Here is an 18,834-nt window from a genome sequence, read left to right as displayed (position 1 = left end):
GGGGGCCTCCGCCGGCCCCTCCGATCCGCCTCTCTAAGTGGGGCGCCGGGGCTCGCAATGGACGCATCGTACGGGTTATCACTTACTGCACGGTCGTCAATGCGCCTCCTCCCTTCTATCACCGACTTGACCTCTCGCAGACGTGGATTTTCCTCGCACTACGACCGGGGGGATCTTGATCCCCAGGTCAGTCTGCAAACCCCCCCCCCTTATTCTGTTGTTGTTATTTCTTTCATCGTATCGGCTGCACGTAAACCACCCCCACTGCTCCTCTCGTCCCTCCCTCCCCTCTCATCAGTTAACCAGGATGGGTAGTTGATAGGGATTCCTTTTGAGATGGGAGCACTTCGGTAGAGAATTTGTCATCTTTAACTATGACTTGAGTGAAAACTTCAACTCCAACCGGGGCACCCCATCCGGAGACCTCGAGTCAGTCACCGGAGTTCGGGGCACCTGACCCTTACGAATCAGTAGAACCAATTCCCTGGTTGGCGGTAGTCTAGTATTTCTCGTTGCTTACTTTCATAACGTGCATCATTCTCAACATCACCAGTTCATAAAATTAATTTAACGTGTCGTTGTGTTGCAATGCGCGCCGCACGATCCCAGTCGTAGGCGTGTTGCATCACCTATATTATATCAAACAAATTCAGTCTGGCCATTTTGTACTATTCCAAAAACTTAAAGGTTTCCATTTGGGATCAATATTATGGAGTTTTCTCTTGGTACATGCAGAAGAATGTGAGACATTGTATGAAGATCTAACGCTCGAGAACCTTATAACATCTGAATTCATGTTGATTTTGGGATTTTTTTTGTGCATACGACTTTCATCGAGATTTATGAAAATAATATGAACTAAGATTCACTATGTTAGTGCACCAATAATAAGAATTTTCATAAAAAACATGACGATAATGACCAATTCCCCCAAGTTAGAAGCATTGTTCTTAGTATTCCCCCAAATTAGATATTTAGAAGTAAAAAATGATGAATGATGTTAACCAAGGCCTCGGTCTAAATATTACCTAGTACTTCTCAATATAAAAATGTCATAGTTATATAAATAAACGTCATATTTATATAAATAAACATCATATAACAAAGAAATGCATAATTCATTTACCCTTGGAGAAATTACTTCATAGTCTTGGTCACCAAGGCTTCCACGATTGGAACTTCACTCTTCTCCTATATCCACAATGCCTTATTGAAATGCTTCCTTCAAAGTATATATTCAAATTCTAAATTTGACATTAAGTCCCAAGTGAAATGAGATACAATACAAAAATAATTATGCAATCCTTCAAGAAAATATGAATATATTTAGATTTTAATCAGAGTATTTTTCTCAAAAGTTCAAACTCAATGCAATTATGAAGATATTTATCTCTAAAAATTAAATGTTTAAGAACCAAATCAATCTAATCACTCTCGATATCCAATTATTTATACAAGTTCTTCTTAACGTATCTCTCAGATTTATGTTTAAACATTTTTTTTAATAATTTTTTAATGTTCAAATATTTATTTACGCTTCCCTTAATTATTATCTAATTTTCCTAACAATAATTATTATTATTCCTAAATATTATTCTTCCAGCGATGTAAATTAGATGGTTTTTCAATCCCAATTTAGTTTGTTCAATTAACATGCCTTCTCTCCTTCTCAAAACTTCTCCCCCTCAAGTGTGTCTGTATGCTGACAAGATCAACTAGATATTAAAAGATGATATGAATCATTCAAGCGAACACAATATTTCTAGAGGCTGGACATATGAACGGCTTGAGGGTAGTCTTCCAAATTACAAATGAGAGTTGAATCAGTTCCACACAAGCTTATTTGATGACTTTTTTGTTTTTCAGAGTCAAAAGAGAGGGAGCCACCAAGCAGTATCAGGGCGAAGTTGCGGGGGCAGGAAGTGGGAGCAAAGAGGTGGGTGGGGGACAGGAAGTGTTTAACTGAGTTTCAATTAAAAAAATATATAAATAAATAAATAGTATCGATCCTCTTTCTGGGTTGACCCGTGAACTAAATATAGGCCCACCTGCAGGACTGCCCTAAAGTGGCTCACAAACAGTCCCCGTTCAGTCTAATCTGACCAGTCTTGTTTATTCAAAATGTACTACCCTACTGTTGTCTATTCAACCTAGAACTCATTTGAAGACATACCTGATTTTATCCAATCCCATCCATTTTCTGTTTGATTTTCAGCTCGAATTTTACTTGATTAAGACAGCTTATGTTTTAATCCATAATAATGTTTAGTAGTGATTATTTTGCACTTATCTCAAACTCATTTATTGCATAAGCGTTCCCTAATCTTCTAGCATTAGGCACAAAATAGGTGTTGTGTGACCTTCCAATTTGCAAGTATTATGCTTGTTGAACTGTTCTGCTGACTTCAAATCCATAACCACATTATTTTTTACCATTGCTAAAGAGTAAACAAGGAGAAAAGTTTCATCGATTATTGATTATTTTCATATATTGTATTTGACTAAATATATGTTTGTTTATCATTTCTCACTACCTAGTCACTCCAATCTCAAGTCAAATTAGTATTCAACTAGATTACAGTACCCAAATCAATAGCTTTGGGTTAGAAATCAATCATCGAAGAATTTATTGAGAAGTTAATCAACATACCATTAACGACTACAAAGGGAGCTGACAAAAGGAGATGTATAAGTTGCAGCAGCAGAATAGACGATGAAATAATGCACTAAAAACATTTCATGACTAATGGAGTCTTGGAGATGGATACTTACGGGTCCAGCTTCCAGTTTGATAGATGGATGGTATGAGAAGGTACCAAACAGAGAGAGAGAGAGAGGGGGGGAGAGAGAGAGGGAGGGAGGGAGGAAGGGGGGAGAGAGAGAGAGAGGGAGGGAGAGGGGGGAGAGAGAGAGAGGGAGGAGGGGGGGAGGGAGGAGATAGAGAGAGAGGAGGAGGAGGGAGGAGAGAGCGAGAGAGAGAGAGGGAGGAGAGAGAGAGAGAGGGAGGAGAGAGAGAGAGAGGAGGGAGTGAGAGAGGGAGAGATGGAGAGAGAGAGAGAGGGAGAGAGGGAGAGAGAGAGAGGGAGAGAGGGAGAGAGAGAGAGAGAGAGAGGGAGGGAGGGATGGAGGGAAAGAGAGAGAGAGGGAGGGAGAGAGAGAGAGAGAGGGAGGGAGGGAAGGAGATAGAGAGAGGGAGGGAGGGAGAGAGAGAGAGGGAGGGAGGGGGGAAGGAGAGAGAGAGAGGGAGGGAGGAGGGAAGGAGAGAGAGAGAGAGGGTGCAGGATTCTGATATTGAGGGAGTTGTAATAAATGGCGTGGACTATTTGGGAAATCATCAGCAGCAAGAAATAACTAAGTTAACAACCATAGAGAGAGCGACAGACAGATTGACAGATTGACAGACAGACAGACAGATAGATAGATAGATAGATAGATAAAGAGTGACAGAGAGAGATAGATAGATAGATAGATAGATAGAGGACAATGATTTAGACCGAATTTCAAATCATTACATTTGACGATCCTAAGGATATAAAGAGTGGAGACCCAAATCTTTTGGGCACTTTTCAAAGTACATTCTCTTCATTTCAAAGTCCTAGTTCACATGGATAAGTTGTTTGATTCTAATAAATGTCCCACAACAACCGTTGGCTGCATCTCACCATCTATGTCAATGTTAGTAATGTAATCTAATTTGAGGTTACAGACGTCTTCCCTATACTATCTGTATCTTAAATGTATTTAAAATTTTGTTATAAGTAGATGACTGGAGACAGGAGTTTCACCAATAATCACTTTATGAATTGAATTTTTGTGAGAGTGTTTGGTACAATTCCTTGCTTCCTTGTAGACATGGTTTTTCTGTTCTGTTCATTTAAAACGAACAGAAAATTTGCACAAACAAACTGCACAGGGGTCTGTTCGGTGTGCTGTTCTTTTTATGAGCGAAAATTCGAACAAATGTTCGAACAATTCGCACAACCGAAAAAAATTCACACAAAAGAACAAATTCGAACAAACGAATGAATTCGAACAAACGAAAAAATTTGAACAAATGAACAAATTCACACAAAACGAACAAATTCGAACAACCAAACAAAATTTTCACAAACAAACAAATTCGCACAGAAAGAACATAATTGTTTGGAAATTGCATAAAATGGCAAAAAATTGTTATGCATAAAGTATAATTTACTACGAATAATCTAATTTAGTATGACGTTATACTAATTTACAAATCGCAAGTCACGAAACACCATATTCAGTATAATTCTATCAGTACAAATATAACAGTCATTGAATCTAGTGATAATGGCATTTATATTTTAATGCTACCTGATATGCGAGGGGTTTATGTCATTTTTGTCACTTAGATTTAAGAAAAAAAATTTGGAATGATTTAACGAATTCATTTGGCAATTTAATCAGAGGAGGAGATTGTACTGAATTAATTTTGGTAATTCATTTCATTTCATTGGGTGATATAACTGAATTCATTTGTTCTTAAAGGGATGGAATTAAGTAATTTAATAGATTTTGATAATTAATTTCATTAAAATGACATACATGAAATGTAGTGTACTTCCATATTTTTCTAGGATTTGGTTTGAGGGTGGAACGATTAGATTTCAATCAAAATATATTTAGGTATTTCTGCAATAATATTATAACTTTTTAAAGTTCTCATACCGGAGAAACAAGGTATGATGGATGTATCCAAACCGTAACAAATTCAAGATGCCATTTTTTAAATCAAATGTTAGTGTTCCTAGTTTTTTCAGAGAGGGAGAGCAAGAGGGAAGGAAAGGGAGAGGGAGAGGGGGGGGAGAGAGTGAGTGAAAGAGAGAAGAAGAGGGAGAGCGTGAGGGTCAGTAAGGGAGAGGAAGACAGAGGGAATGAGAGCGATGGTGAGTGTGTGGGACAGTGAATTGGAGAAGGAAAGGGATAGGGAGTTAGAGAGATGAAGATAAAGGGGGGATTAAAGACAGAGAAAGGGAGATTTTGATAGATAGAAAGGGGGAATAAAAGAGAGAGAGAGAGAAAATCAATGAATTAGAAGGAGAGAGAGAGAATTGGAGATAGAAAAAGAGAAGATCAGAGAATGATAGAAAGAGAGAAAGAGACAATTAGGGAGAGAGAAAGATGGAGAAAACTGGAGATAGAGTTAGGAAATGAGAGAAAAGTAGAGAGGAGCATGAGAGAGACAGAATTAGAGAATGATAATGAGAGAATGAGAGGTAGAGTACAAGTGAATGAGGAAGAGAGGATGAGAATGAGATAGAAAGAAAAAATGAGAAAGTGGGGGAAATAGAGAATTAGATGAAGAGAATCTTATAGAGATAATTGGGGAACTGGAGAGAGAGAAAAATAGAGAATTAGAGATAGACAATTGAAGGAATAAATAGAGAGAGAGAGAGAGAATTAGAGATAGAGGAAGAGCAAATCAGAGATTTAGAGAGAGAGACAGAGAGATTCAGAGATAGAGATATGAAAAATCACAGATTTAGAGAGAGAGAATGAGAGATTCTGCAATTTTTGTCCTCAGGAAATTTTCTTCAAAGGTCGTAATCTCTCCTCATGGCGGAAAATTAAAATTTTGAAGTAGAAACACTATGTGGAGACATATCCTTGAGTATACATGTATTTTAATCAACCAAATGTAAAACGTGGGGTACACCAACGTGGGGTACACCATATCTATTTTGCCGAGTATATATTTCGGTGATGGTTGATTCCTGAGTAGCGCCCTCAGCCTGATGATGAGCATTCCTGTTCTACACATGTAAAGAAAATCTTATAATTAGAGACAGAATTGGAGAGACGAAGAGGAAGAGAGATTTGAAGACGGAGTTAGGGAATGAGAGGAAAGTAGAGAGGTTAAAGCGAGGAAAAGAGAGAATCAGCTAATTAGAGAGATATAAGGAAGACAGAATTAGAGAGGAAAAACCAGAGGAGTCTTGCATTTAGACCGCGGGATTCTTCCATCATTGTAGGCGGTATTGTGTGGCGGAGCGCTAATCTGCGTGTTGAAAAAAAGAAATAAATTGACATCACACGATCATAGTTTTTGTTCACGAAAGGCAAAGATAAATAATAGAGCTCTCTACACCAGACAACGAACAAGGACAGAATCTAACCCGTAGGTGCATTGAGATGTATGTTAAATGGCGCGTCCTCTTCATCATCGTCTTTGTCCTCATCTGCTCTCAAGTCGTTGTTGCTGTACCATGACTTCAGCATCATTAACACCTCAACGCTCTCCGCCGTGAGCCTCGATCGCCAGTAGTTGATTACTCGGCAACCCTCTAAAAATAGCCGCTCACACGCGGCACTCGTTGCTTGAACTGCTAGGAATTCCTTTGCCACCAGTGCTAACGCGAGGTCAGAAAGCTGACCTGTTTTGGGAGTACAATTAGTCAGAAATTCAATAAATGAAGCATAAGATTTGGAATATAAACAATGCAAATTATATGATACATGTCGTCTTCCACCAATGTAATACCTCCGTACCGAACGTTGGCGGGGCCTTCGCGTATACCTCGAGCTTTGCAATCAAATCAACTCTTTGTGGTAGCTCAGATGGATCTAGTATTTCTTCAAGCTCCATTTGTATAAAATCACTCGTTGTTGATAGAGCACTTGGTTCGGTGCGCCGATTCCCGGGGTTCCTGCACACTGAATGTGTCCCTATGATCTTGCGGACAGTAGATAGAACCTCATTCTTGGCTTGTGGATCGATCAGGCAAAGCTTCATAGATGGATCAAGTAAAGAGGCGATAGTGAAAGCCTCATTCAATGTTACTACAGACAAATATTTATCCAGCTTAGCCATCATAACAGAGCATGCATTAGATAAGGCGTTCCTTTGCCTAGCGGAGATAGCATGACCAATTGTAAGCATGGAGGAGTTCGATACGCCCACACTAATTCGCTCTAGATGTCTCATCAATCCCTTAATAATGACAATAGCCTCGTTTGACGTCGGTGCCTTGCTCTAGATAGCAACAGGGGTACCAAGCTGGAGTGTTTTGAGTAAGTCGACAAATTTTTGCACTAGCTCCCATTCTGCGTCAAGTAAGGGTTGTTTTCGAAGGGTGGTGGACATCATCATATCGATAACAATCTTTTTTTCAATGCACCCGCATAGCATCTTATAAGTGGAACTCCACCAAGTAGGGCAATCTATCGGGACCCTCCTCGCGTTTGACATATTTAATTGTCTGCAACATGTAAAGTACTTCGCCTCTTGCCTCGTCGATCCTCGTATAGCAATGACCACCTTTCTTAAGCCTCGAACAACATCCCCTAAGGAAATAGCAGGAGAATCATATTCCTCCGCATCCATCACATCATCAAGGTTTGTGAGGTCTACTTCGTCAATGAAACTTGACTCGGGACCATCGTCGACGATATTGAGCGCCTTCAATCCGGCCTGCATAACTAAGTTGATGACATGCATAATACACAAGACATGTCTCTTTGCAGTGAAACGGGCATTCATTGGCCGCAACTCTCGTTCCAATATCGCCATCATTGTTGTGTTATTTGGTCTGTAGTAATAGCACATAACTTCTCAGTCAACTTAAATTCTATCAGAATTTCGAACACAATCTCGCTCAAGCACTCCCTAGAGTGGGATCCCTTTAACTGGCGTATAGCGAGGACACATTCACACATTTTTCATTTCGTGTCTACCCAATGAACGGTGAGTCCTATAAATGATATTCGATTTGCCGAAGTTCAACAATCCAGAGTGATGGCCACTCTGTCAGCACTCTCCAGATGGTCACGAATACCGCTCTTCAACTTAATATACAACTTGAAAGCCTTCTCCTTAACAGCTCTTATCGATGGAATGGAGATCTCCTCTTGTGCGATGTATCGAAGCAGTCGGATGAAATATTTCTTACACACAATGTTCCACGGTGAGGCTAACTGACAAATGAAACATACGAGCTCTTCTTTTGTCGTCTCCGGCGATCGACCGGTGAAGTACATTTTTTTAGTACCTTGTCGATAAAAAATGTTGGCCATCGATGGTTGGTTGGAAGAGTTGCAATCTTGACTCATCAGCTCGTTATATTCTTTACGATGCACATTTTTCAAATGACGCCAAAGAATCGTACTGCAATTGTACTTATTTTGCTCTACAGTCACTACACGACCCCTATTACGGGTCACATAGAGGTTGCATGTGAACACCTTTGGCGCCACCTCTGTGAAGTGTATCCGTGCAGCGCATTCATTTTTTCTCTTTTTTTTCTTCCCGTCGAGGCCAACACTCCCCTCGGACGATGAGGAGCTTCCATGTGAACCAGAGGCATAAGACAGAGGTTCCCTTGGCATCCTAAATTACAAGTAAAAAGTTGTATTACTTACAAATTTCATCCATTACCAAGCTCAATTTGGACATTGCTTGATGTGCACTCATGATGTTCAAACAGTTTCATAAATAGAAAAACAAGAAATTTATGACGACTAAAAAGGTGAAAGTAGAGTCGTACATCACACGGGTAAATAATAAAGCAAACAAAGTGAAATATAGGGCAATTAACGTAAATTGAAAATTTTTCCAATCCGTGTACCATTCGTCACATAAGTACACACCTTTTGAATTGCCTCCGAGGCAAATTCAGGACTGGTTAAATAGAAAGATAAATGCTCTGACTGTTATGGAGAGTACGGAGAACGTCACGTGGAGCTTCATATCAGAAGGCAGAAAAATGTTCAGATTACAACAGATGCCTTCTTGTTAAAGAAAATAGAAATCAACCAAAACCTCCAATGGAGATAGTTCAAAGGATACTCGGAGAATGATAGAAAGAGAGGAACAGATTACTAGGGTGAGAAGAAGAGAGAATGACCGACAGAGAATTAGGGATAGAATTGGGGACTAGGTAGAGAGAAAAATAGAGATTTAGGGACAGTCAATTGAAGAAATAGAGAGGGTGAGAGTGAATTAGAGATAGAAGAAGACCAGGTCAGAGATTTAGAGACAGAGAAAGGGAGATATAGAGATAGTGATAGGGACAAATGAGAGAATTAGACATAGAGGAAGAGAAAATTCAGAGAATTAGGGAGAGAGAGAATTAGAGATTCTCTACCCTTAGTCTCCGCCAGATGCCGGTATTGTCCTTTTATTATTCAACGCTGTATCTTTTTGCATGATCTGACCAATTTTATCCGCAATGCAGATAAAATCGTCGATCAGAATTCAAGAATCTTTCAGATTCCTAAGGGAATAAAACAAAAAAGAAAGATATGACCGCTTCTTTTTGCGCGATCGAACAAATTTTATCTTTCAACGCAGATAAAACCGTCGATCAGGACACAATAATCTTTCAACTTCCATCGTAAAAAAACAAATAAGAAAAGATATGACTGCTGTTTATATCATGATCTAACAAATTTTATCCACTATGCAGTTAAAATCGTTGATCTAAATTCAAGAATCAAATCAGAATTCACTTAAAAAGAAAAAAAAACAGCAAACACAAGTCGAGAAAGTAACGTACCAAATCCTGCCTCCACTTTGACCCTCATCTGAATCCACTGCTAGAGAAACGAGCTCGGAGTAGAGCTGCCAAATCGACGGGGAGAAAGGCGTGAAGGAGTCCACGGGAGAGAGGGGGGATAAGGGTGTCTACCGGCCGTCATTGAGACTCGCGAGAGATGGAGGGAGGAGGCGGGATTCAAGAGAGGAGATTGGATTCCGAGAACGAGGGAGGGAGACTGGGTGCCTGCCGCCTGGGAGTGGGACTAAGAGAAAGACTGAAAGAGAACGAGCGTATTTTTTTTTCTTAAAAAAACCCTTAAAATAATTTGCACAATTCAAACAAAGCGAACCGCACAGCCGCATGTGCGAAGTTCTGTTTGTTTTCATCAGTGGTCTGTTCGAAAATCCGAACAATTTGTGCAATTCGCACCATCCAAACAGAACTACCATGTCTACTTCCTTGCCTTGAGAGTTCAGACCTTGAGGTTAAAACCATCGGTTCCAATCATATCCATCACATCATCTCAACCCACAATCAAGAATCAAGGTGACTGAAAGCACTGTTCTTTTGTTTTTTAGTAGAGGTACCAATTCTCAATATTCTAAAATGGCCAAAAAGAGGATAGGCACACATGAGATGGGTACCAACAACACTTTAAAGAGAGACTGATAAATGACGGAAGCTCAAGGGACCAACAGCAGAGAAATTGGTGCCTGAAGGTACCAACTAGAGAAAGGAACGAGTGAGAGACTATAAGATAGAGCGACCAGCAGAAAATAATACCAACCGTCCATCTAAAGAGAGGGGGAGAGAGATCTGAATCGAGAGATAGATGTAAATAAATAGACGGAGATATTAACATATAAATATAGAGAAAGAGAGAGAGAAAGAGAGCAACGACAAAAAGCCTTAAAGGTTGCGCCTTTGATCCAGCAAACTCCACCGGCGGCAAAACAAAGACTAACCCAGAAAAAGAAAAAGAGAAGTCTGACAACAGCGCATGTCAAAGAGTATCCTCTCCTTCACCAGAAGATCATCAACCCAAAGAAGAGCCCAACGACGGCACCGCCGCAGCTCCGGCGAGGCGCAGCGTTCTCCCCAGGAACAGATCCCGTCGTGGGAGACGCCGCCGTGGACCCGCTGCCCGCCGCCGGATCAGAATCGGACGGCTTACCATCCGACGGCGCCGGCGCCGGCGCCACCGGCGGCGCCGCCCCAAATATCGCCTCCGGCAGCAACACCCTCTTAACCTGGTACAACGCCACCGGCGGCGTAGAGAAGATGCTACTACTAATCATGGGGTTAACCCAGCCCGACGACACTCGAACAAGACCCTCGTCGTAGGTGAAATTCAGCGCGTACTGCCCACCAGCGAAAGTCGCGATATTGCCGACCCGGCTCAGGTTCTTGAACTGCTCCAAGCTGTAGAACTGCGGCAGGGCGTGGAAGAGGAGAAGAGAGCGGAGCTGGTCTTGGGTCAGGTTAGAGAGAGAAGGGCGCTTCTGAGAGGAGAAGGCCTCGTCAGTGGGGACGAAGACGGTGATACCCTGGGCAGAGCTGTTGGCCTGGTTCTGGAAGGTGTCGATGACATGGGTCTGGCTCAGGTAGCCGAGGAAGGTGGAGAAGGGCCCTGCAAAGGAGAGAATGTGGGTTAAGTTGACATAGCCTGGAGAAGGGCTTGGCGATGGAGACGGCGAGGGAGCTCCTTGGGCCACCGTTTGCGGGAGTTTTGAGGAGTTAAGTAGGAGGAAAACGCTCAAAGAGACGAGGAGGAAGCCGGGCTTCGCCATTGTTGATACTTCGAGAGGAAGCCGGAGCTTTTCGAACGAATCTTTCGCGAGGTTTTTATAGAAGGAAAGATGGACGATAACTTCACGGGGCCGCGGAGTGAAATGGGTAGGTGGGGGGGTGTTCTTAAAAGGGCAACCTTTGTTAGGGTTTTCTTTCCTCCACGAGGCAACAGGGTCAGGTGCGTACCCAAGATTCCAAGAAAGAGTTCAGAGAGAGAGAAATACTGTTACAATTGAAGGATAGCCACGGGGATACGGAAATCTAATGATGGGAGCAGACGGAGGGCGGAGATTCGATCAGCTGGGGAGAGATCCATGTCGTAAAGCCGGGGCAGGCTGTCATGGGCACGCAAAAGGCCCGCTCTTTTCTTCCACTGATGGGTGGTATTTATTGAAGTATAAATAACATTTATCTCAACAGTGCGTTGTTATTATCCGACGGTTCGTGCCCACTGCTCTCGAAGCGACGAACTAGGAGTCGAAGAGACGAACTTGCTGGAGCTACGGAGGTTGTCGTACTTTGGAACCTTTCCATCTGCTAGTCTTTCAAGATGCGAGTTCCTGTCAAGATGCAAACTGGCCAGGACACGAGTTATGAGGAAACGATCGCCGGGTTAAGCTTTCGTTTATTTCTCTCGCAAAGATCTACGATGGCCTCGTCTTTCCGACCATCTCGCACTCAGGTCGAGTTCGCTGGCATAAGGAGCGTGACTGAGAGAGAGATATACGGAGAGATAGAAGAAATAGGCGAGCTAAGTAGAAAAAGAAACGAATGGAAAGGGAACGAACAAGTGGGAGACGACAACAGAAATTAAAAAAATTGACAGTATGGTGAACTGTCCGAGGTTACAGATGGGGATTCCCTCCTCATACGATAACAAATAATCGACGTATCCGGGGTGGCTACGAAATTATCAAAGATAATCTGCTCTCGCAGTCAAAAGCTTGGAGGACTCTCTGTCAGCGGCCATCTTGAGCAAGCTGCCCTCATCCAGCACCATCTGCACGGGAAGAAACCCCAATCCCTTGGCCACGGCCAGCAGCATCTCCCTCGTCTCCGCTCGGTACTCTTCCAAATCCACCGCGCCGCTGCCGTCGCGATCGAACTTTGCGAACACTAACCCGTGCAACTCCTCCTCCGCTTCCGTCTTCTCCTCGTCGAGGCCGAAGTGGGTCTCGAGAAGGCGGAGGCTGGCGAGCTCTTGAGTCATCTCTCCGTAGCTGAGGACGCCGTCGCGGTTGACGTCGAGGGCGGCGAACCGGCCTTCGACGGAGTCATTGAAAGAGGTCTCGTCCTCCACAAAGTCGCGGATGGTGGTGCCGTCGACCAGTTCCACGCTCATCTTCGCTCTTCTTTGCTCTTCACCTTCACCCTCTTTGCTACTCTTCCTCTGTAGGCGACTGGTTCCTTCTCTTCTCGTTGTGATTTCGTTTCGTTTCAACATGACGCGTATTAATAATAGACGATGAGAGACGACCGGAGAAGGCCGTGTCATCATTTACTGTGGGCATGGCCGCGAAAGAAGCCAGACAGTAATGTTTGGAGCTTGGAAAGGTAGTTTGAAGGCGGTTTTTCTGCCTCAGAAGATCCCTGTCGGCAAGGAAATTAAGCTAAAGTTCTTCATGGGTTTTGACCATACATGGTCGTCCTGTCCCTTCGGTGCGAATTAGAGCGAAATATACGTTCTATTTGGATTTCTGAATAGAAGAAAGTAAAAAACGAACAGAACTTCGCACAAACCCTTGTGTGGTTTGCAATATGCAAATTGTGCGAATTATTTTAAAAGAATTTTTAAAAAGTGCGATTTTTTACTCTTGTTCTCTTTCTCAGAGTCCCAGACTCCCTCCCTCGTTCTCGTTCTCAGAGTCCCAGTTTCGTTCTCGTTCTCAGAGTCCCAGTCTCCCTATACTCTCGTTCTCTCCATCTCTCTCGAGTCTCGATGACGGCCCATACACACCCTGATCCCGTCTCTCTTCGTCTCTCTAGTCTATTCTCTGTTCTCTCTATTCTCTGCTCTCACTCCATCACGGGGACAATCCCCAAGCTCGAAATCATCGCACTTTCTCCCGGCCGATTTGGCAGCTCTACGCCAAATTCGCAGCTCTAGCGCCGGATTCGTACGAGGATCAAAGTGGAGGCGGAAATAGGAGGCGGGATTTGGTACATTTTTTTTCTAAGTATTTGGTACATTTTTTTTCTAAGTAATTGGAACATTTTTAAGTATGACTTCAGTTTCTTTTCTCTCTTGGTTTTTCGGTCCGTGTCTTTCTTGAGTTCGTGGATATGATGTTTGATTGTTTTGTCTTCTTTTTAGTTCAATTGTATTTGTTAGTATTTGATTGCTGAAACAATTGATTTATGTATTCTCTTTATCTCTGATTCTCTCTTTCGCTCTCTCTCTAATTATGTGATTTTCTCTTTTCCTCGCTTTCTCTCTCACTCTCTCTACTTTTCTCTCATTCCCTAACTCTGTCTTTGGTTTTCTCTCGGTCCCTAGTTCTCTCTTTCTCCCTCCTTAATTATCTCTTTCTCTCTTTCTATCATTATCTGATTTTCTCTTTTTCTATCTCCGATTCTCTCTCTCCCTCTAATTTTCTGATTCTCTCTCTCTCTTATTCTTCCTTACTCTCTATCTATCAACTTCTCCCTTTCTCTATCTTTCATTCCCTCTTTCTCTTCGTCTCTCTAATTCTGTCTCTATTTATAAGATTTTCTTTATCTAATTCTCTTTCTTTCTTTCTCTCTAATTCTCTCTTTAATTATTTCATTCTCTTTTCTTTCTTTCTAATTCTCTGATGCTATCTTGTTCGCTTCTAACTATCTGATTCTCTCTTACTTTCTCTCTAATTTTCTCTCTATAACTCTCTTATTCTCTCTTTCGCTCTCTAATTCTGTCTGTCTCTAATTCCCTGTTTATCTCTTTCTCTTTCTCTCCCACTCTATCTCTGATTCTCTTCCTATTTTTCTCTTTGCCTCCCTTGCTAATTATTTGTTTCTCTGTTTGTTTCTCTCTAATTTTCTCCTTCCCTCTCTTTCTCTCATTCTCCGAATTTCTCTTTCTCTATCTCTGATTCTTCTTTTCGGTCTCTCCTGAATTCTCTGATTTTCTCTTTCTCTATGTCTAATTATCTCTTTCTCTCTCCCTCTCTCTAATTCACTATCTCGAATCCTCTTTACTTCTCTCTCTTATTTTCTAATTCTCTCCCTTTTTCTCTCTGGCTCTCTAATTCTCTGATTTTCTCTTTCTCTCTAATTGTCTATGTCTTATTCTTTCATTTTTTAGTTCTCTCTTTCGTTCTTTCTCTATATATCTCTCTCTCATTTTCTAATTCTTTCTCTCTCCCTTTCCCTATGTTTATTTCCATCTCTCTCTTCGTCTTATGTTTTATCAATCCCTGATTTTCTCTATTGATCTCTTTCTCTCTCATTCTCTGAATATCTTTTGATCTATCTCTATTGGACGTTTCTGTTGATTTCTATCTTATTTCAGCAGGAACTCATCTCTGGTAATCTGAACATTTCTCTGCCTTTTGATACACAACTCTTTCGATATTTTTTTTATTTCATTGATCTTTTTCTCTACGTGGAATTTATTTTTTAGTTGGTTGATGAAATAATCGTGCTTGGCTGTATTTTATTATTTTAAAAATATTTATTCGTAAAGTTTGATCCGAACTCTGCCATGAACATCAAATCTGGATTTATTGCTATATTCTAATCCTGACTTTGAACCTCAGTTTTGATTTGAATTTTTTTATGATCAATCCCTCGTTTAGTATTTTCTCTGGCTAATTGTTGATCTGCATGAAGTCATAACTGGGAATCTTTAATATTTTCTGCCTTTCGATACAAAGCTTTACGCGGTGTTCTGTGCCTTCTCCATAACCTTAAGAGCAATTCCTGAATTTTCCTTGGAGGCAATTGAAAAGGTGTGTACTTATGTGATGAATGGGACACGGATTGGATAATTTTTTAATTTATGTTAATTGGCATCTATTTCACTTTTTTTTCTTTATTATTTACCCGTATGATGTACGAATCTACATTTCACCTTTGTAGTTGTCATAAATTTCTTACTTTTCTATTTATGAATCTGTTTGAACATTCGTACTTTGTGAGTGCACATCAAACAATGTCTGAATTCAGTTTGGTATTGGATGAATTTTTTAAGTAACATAAATTTCCAATTGTAATTTAGGATGCCTAGGGAACTCTATCGTATGCCTCTGATTCCCATGAAAGCTCTTCATCGTCCGAGGGGAGTGTTGGCCACGGCGGGAAGAAGAAAAAGAGAAAGAATGACACAACAGGACTCACCGTTCATTGGGTAGACACGAAATGAAAAATGTGTGAATGTGTCCTCGCTATACGCCAGTTAAAGGGATCCCACTCTAGGGAGTGCTTGAGCGAGATTGTGTTCGAAATTCTGATAGAATTTAAGTTGACTGAGAAGTTATGTGCTATTACTACAGACCAAATAACACAACAATGATGGCGATATTGGAACGAGAGTTGCGGCCAATGAATGCCCGTTTCACTGCAAAGAGACATGTCTTGTGTATTATGCATGTCATCAACTTAGTTATGCAGGCCGGATTGAAGGCGCTCAATATCGTCGACGATGGTCCCGAGTCAAGTTTCATTGACGAAGTAGACCTCACAAACCTTGATGATGTGATGGATGCGGAGGAATATGATTCTCCTGCTATTTCCTTAGGGGATGTTGTTCGAGGCTTAAGAAAGGTGGTCATTGCTATACGAGGATCGACGAGGCAAGAGGCGAAGTACTTTACATGTTGCAGACAATTAAATATGTCAAACGCGAGGAGGGTCCCGATAGATTGCCCTACTTGGTGGAGTTCCACTTATAAGATGCTATGCGGGTGCATTGAAAAAAAGATTGTTATCGATATGATGATGTCCACCACCCTTCGAAAACAACCCTTACTTGACGCAGAATGGGAGCTAGTGCAAAAATTTGTCGACTTACTCAAAACACTCCAGCTTGGTACCCCTGTTGCTATCTAGAGCAAGGCACCGACGTCAAACGAGGCTATTGTCATTATTAAGGGATTGATGAGACATCTAGAGCGAATTAGTGTGGGCGTATCGAACTCCTCCATGCTTACAATTGGTCATGCTATCTCCGCTAGGCAAAGGAACGCCTTATCTAATGCATGCTCTGTTATGATGGCTAAGCTGGATAAATATTTGTCTGTAGTAACATTGAATGAGGCTTTCACTATCGCCTCTTTACTTGATCCATCTATGAAGCTTCGCCTGATCGATCCACAAGCCAAGAATGAGGTTCTATCTACTGTCAGCAAGATCATGGGGACACATTCAGTGTGCAGGAACCCCGGGAATCGGTGCACCGAACCAAGTGCTCTATCAACAATGAGTGATTTCATACAAATGGAGCTTGAAGAAATACTAGATCCATCTGAGCTACCACAAAGAGTTGATCTGATTGCAAAGCTCGAGGTATACGCGACGGCCCCGCCAACGTTCAATACGGAGGTATTACATTGGTGGAAGACGACATGTATCATATAATTTGCATTGTTTATATTCCAAATCTTATGATTCATTTATTGAATTTCTGACTAATTGTACTCCCAAAACAGGTCAGCTTTCTGACCTCGCGTTAGCACTGGTGGCAAAGGAATTCCTAGCAGTTCAAGCAACGAGTGCCGCGTGTGAGCGGCTATTTTTAGAGGGTTGCCGAGTAATCAACTACTGGCGATCGAGGCTCACGGCGGAGAGCGTTGAGGTGTTAATGATGCTGAAGTCATGGTACAGCAACAACGACTTGAGAGCAGATGAGGACAAAGACGGTGATGAAGAGGACGCGCCATTTAACATACATCTCAATGCACCTACGGGTTAGACTCTGTCCCTACTCGTTGTCTGGTGTAGAGAGCTCTATTGTTTATCTTTGCCTTTCGTGAACAAAAACTATGATCGTGTGATGTTAATTTATTTCTTTTTTTCAACACGCAGATTAGCGCTCCGCCACACAATACCGCCTACAATGATGGAAGAATCCTGCGGTCTAAATGCAAGACTCCTCTAGTATTTCGGTGGAAAGCCAATCCTCCATCCAATGTCGAGAGCACTCTATAATTACTTTGCCTTAGATGATTTTTCACTCAACTTTCTTGCATATTTGGATATATCTTTTTGGAATTTACGTGAGCCGTGATCCTCGTATATATCTTCCATTTTTTAGTAATGCTTTTTTCAGTAGCACAGCATTGATATGGTTGAGAGCACGAAGCTCACACAATGTCGCATTCTGGTACTTATGATGCGACCATAAAGATCGGTGGTCCGAATGGGTCCACTTGGCACGAGGAATACATGCATGGTGCGAACGCTGGGTTGAAGATAGCCTAAGAACTATGCGGTGAGCTAACATTCATTCTTAAATTTATTGTTTAGTAATTGTCTCTCGGCGATCCGTCATATTCCCCCTCCTCTGTCCAAAGAAATTTTTCTTCAATGGATTTCGTAAATCATTTGACAGGGATTATTTTGTCACAAATAGTTTGGGTTTGTCATCCAGATATTGAATTGTTCTATCTCTGAAATACATTTCTCTTTCTGCCACCAGCGACGGTGAAGGTCAAACATCCGAAGATTACATATGCTGACCTTTATCAGGTGATGACGTCAATGAATTCGCCTCAGCTTTCCCATTTGAAATGTCGCTCTTGGAAGAGTTATTCATTAAGGCATACAAAATTTGTATTCGATTTGAACTACTTATCTATCTTCATAATTAAGTCAATGGCTACATTAGCTTGCTGGAGTTGTTGATGTCTAGAATACTGGAGGCCCGACTATTGACTTTGTTTTTGGCAGAAGGGTGAGAAACGCTTTTGTCCTTCAACTGGCCAGCTACCTAGGTGACAGCTGGATTCTATCCTGATGCCTTTCTTCTATTTTTTTCTTATAGGATTCATCGGTCTGCCCTAGGGAAGGATGCCTCCACGATGCTAAGAAAGGTTCTCCTCCCAAACTTGGACGATTGATATTGGCAAACAAGGATATCATTGAAATAAATTAGACATTAAACTTCAATTATGGGCAGGGGTTTCACATTTGTGGGATATATTTTACCAGATGGGGCTGTCGGACAAGGACATCGTGGCAATCTCCGGCGGTCATACTCTGGTGAGTGTTGGGCCTTGCTCATGCGTTGACCCCATCTTCATGTTCTTACTATGTAGTCAACAGGGAAGGGCGCATCCGGAGAGATCTGGCTTTGAGGGCCCATGGACGAGGTAGCCTTTGAAGTGTAGATCAAATTCATGAAGGGTATCTCTCTCTCTCTCTCTCTCTCTCTCTCTCTTTGTAAGAACAAGCAAGAAAGAAGACTCTTTTACCTTCTCATGATACAACAAAGAAACACAGTTTCCAAGGCATGTCATCAGGAATTCAGGATAGGGGATGCATTGGCAAGATTATATTTGGTGATTTCTGATTAAGTGGACTTATATATTTGTTTTTGAACTTATCTTTGATCGCAAATCTGTCAGCG

The 18,834-nt window shown here is 41.6% G+C and overlaps 2 protein-coding genes and 1 pseudogene across 2 annotated transcripts; 1 reads left to right on the top strand and 2 right to left on the bottom strand.

Moving 5' to 3' along the window:
* Positions 1–10,390: 10,390 nt before the first annotated feature.
* Positions 10,391–11,529, bottom strand: FLA7 (FASCICLIN-like arabinoogalactan 7). Its single transcript, XM_078587890.1, has one exon. It carries the CDS (start codon positions 11,285–11,287, stop codon positions 10,520–10,522), a length of 768 nt encoding a protein of 255 aa, XP_078444016.1. The 5' UTR covers positions 11,288–11,529; the 3' UTR covers positions 10,391–10,519.
* A 507-nt stretch (positions 11,530–12,036) lies between these two features.
* LOC144713076 (uncharacterized) lies at positions 12,037–12,793 on the bottom strand. Its single transcript, XM_078587559.1, has one exon. The coding sequence runs from the start codon at positions 12,784–12,786 to the stop codon at positions 12,202–12,204; it is 585 nt and encodes a 194-aa protein (XP_078443685.1). The 5' UTR covers positions 12,787–12,793; the 3' UTR covers positions 12,037–12,201.
* Positions 12,794–17,501: 4,708 nt separating this feature from the next.
* LOC144712649 (L-ascorbate peroxidase 3-like) lies at positions 17,502–18,608 on the top strand (annotated as a pseudogene).
* The last annotated feature ends 226 nt before the right edge of the window (positions 18,609–18,834 follow it).

This window comes from Wolffia australiana, chromosome 15 (assembly GCF_029677425.1).
Source record: "Wolffia australiana isolate 7733 chromosome 15, ASM2967742v1".
NCBI lineage: Eukaryota > Viridiplantae > Streptophyta > Magnoliopsida > Alismatales > Araceae > Wolffia > Wolffia australiana.
Note: the sequence above shows the minus strand (reverse complement) of the source record. Positions and strands in the feature narration are given on the sequence as shown.

Coding starts and splice junctions, on each gene's coding strand:
- FLA7 (XM_078587890.1), bottom strand. CDS start 11,287: ATGGCGAAGCCCGGCTTCCTCCTCGTCTCTTTGAGCGTTTTCCTCCTA.
- LOC144713076 (XM_078587559.1), bottom strand. CDS start 12,786: ATGATGACACGGCCTTCTCCGGTCGTCTCTCATCGTCTATTATTAATA.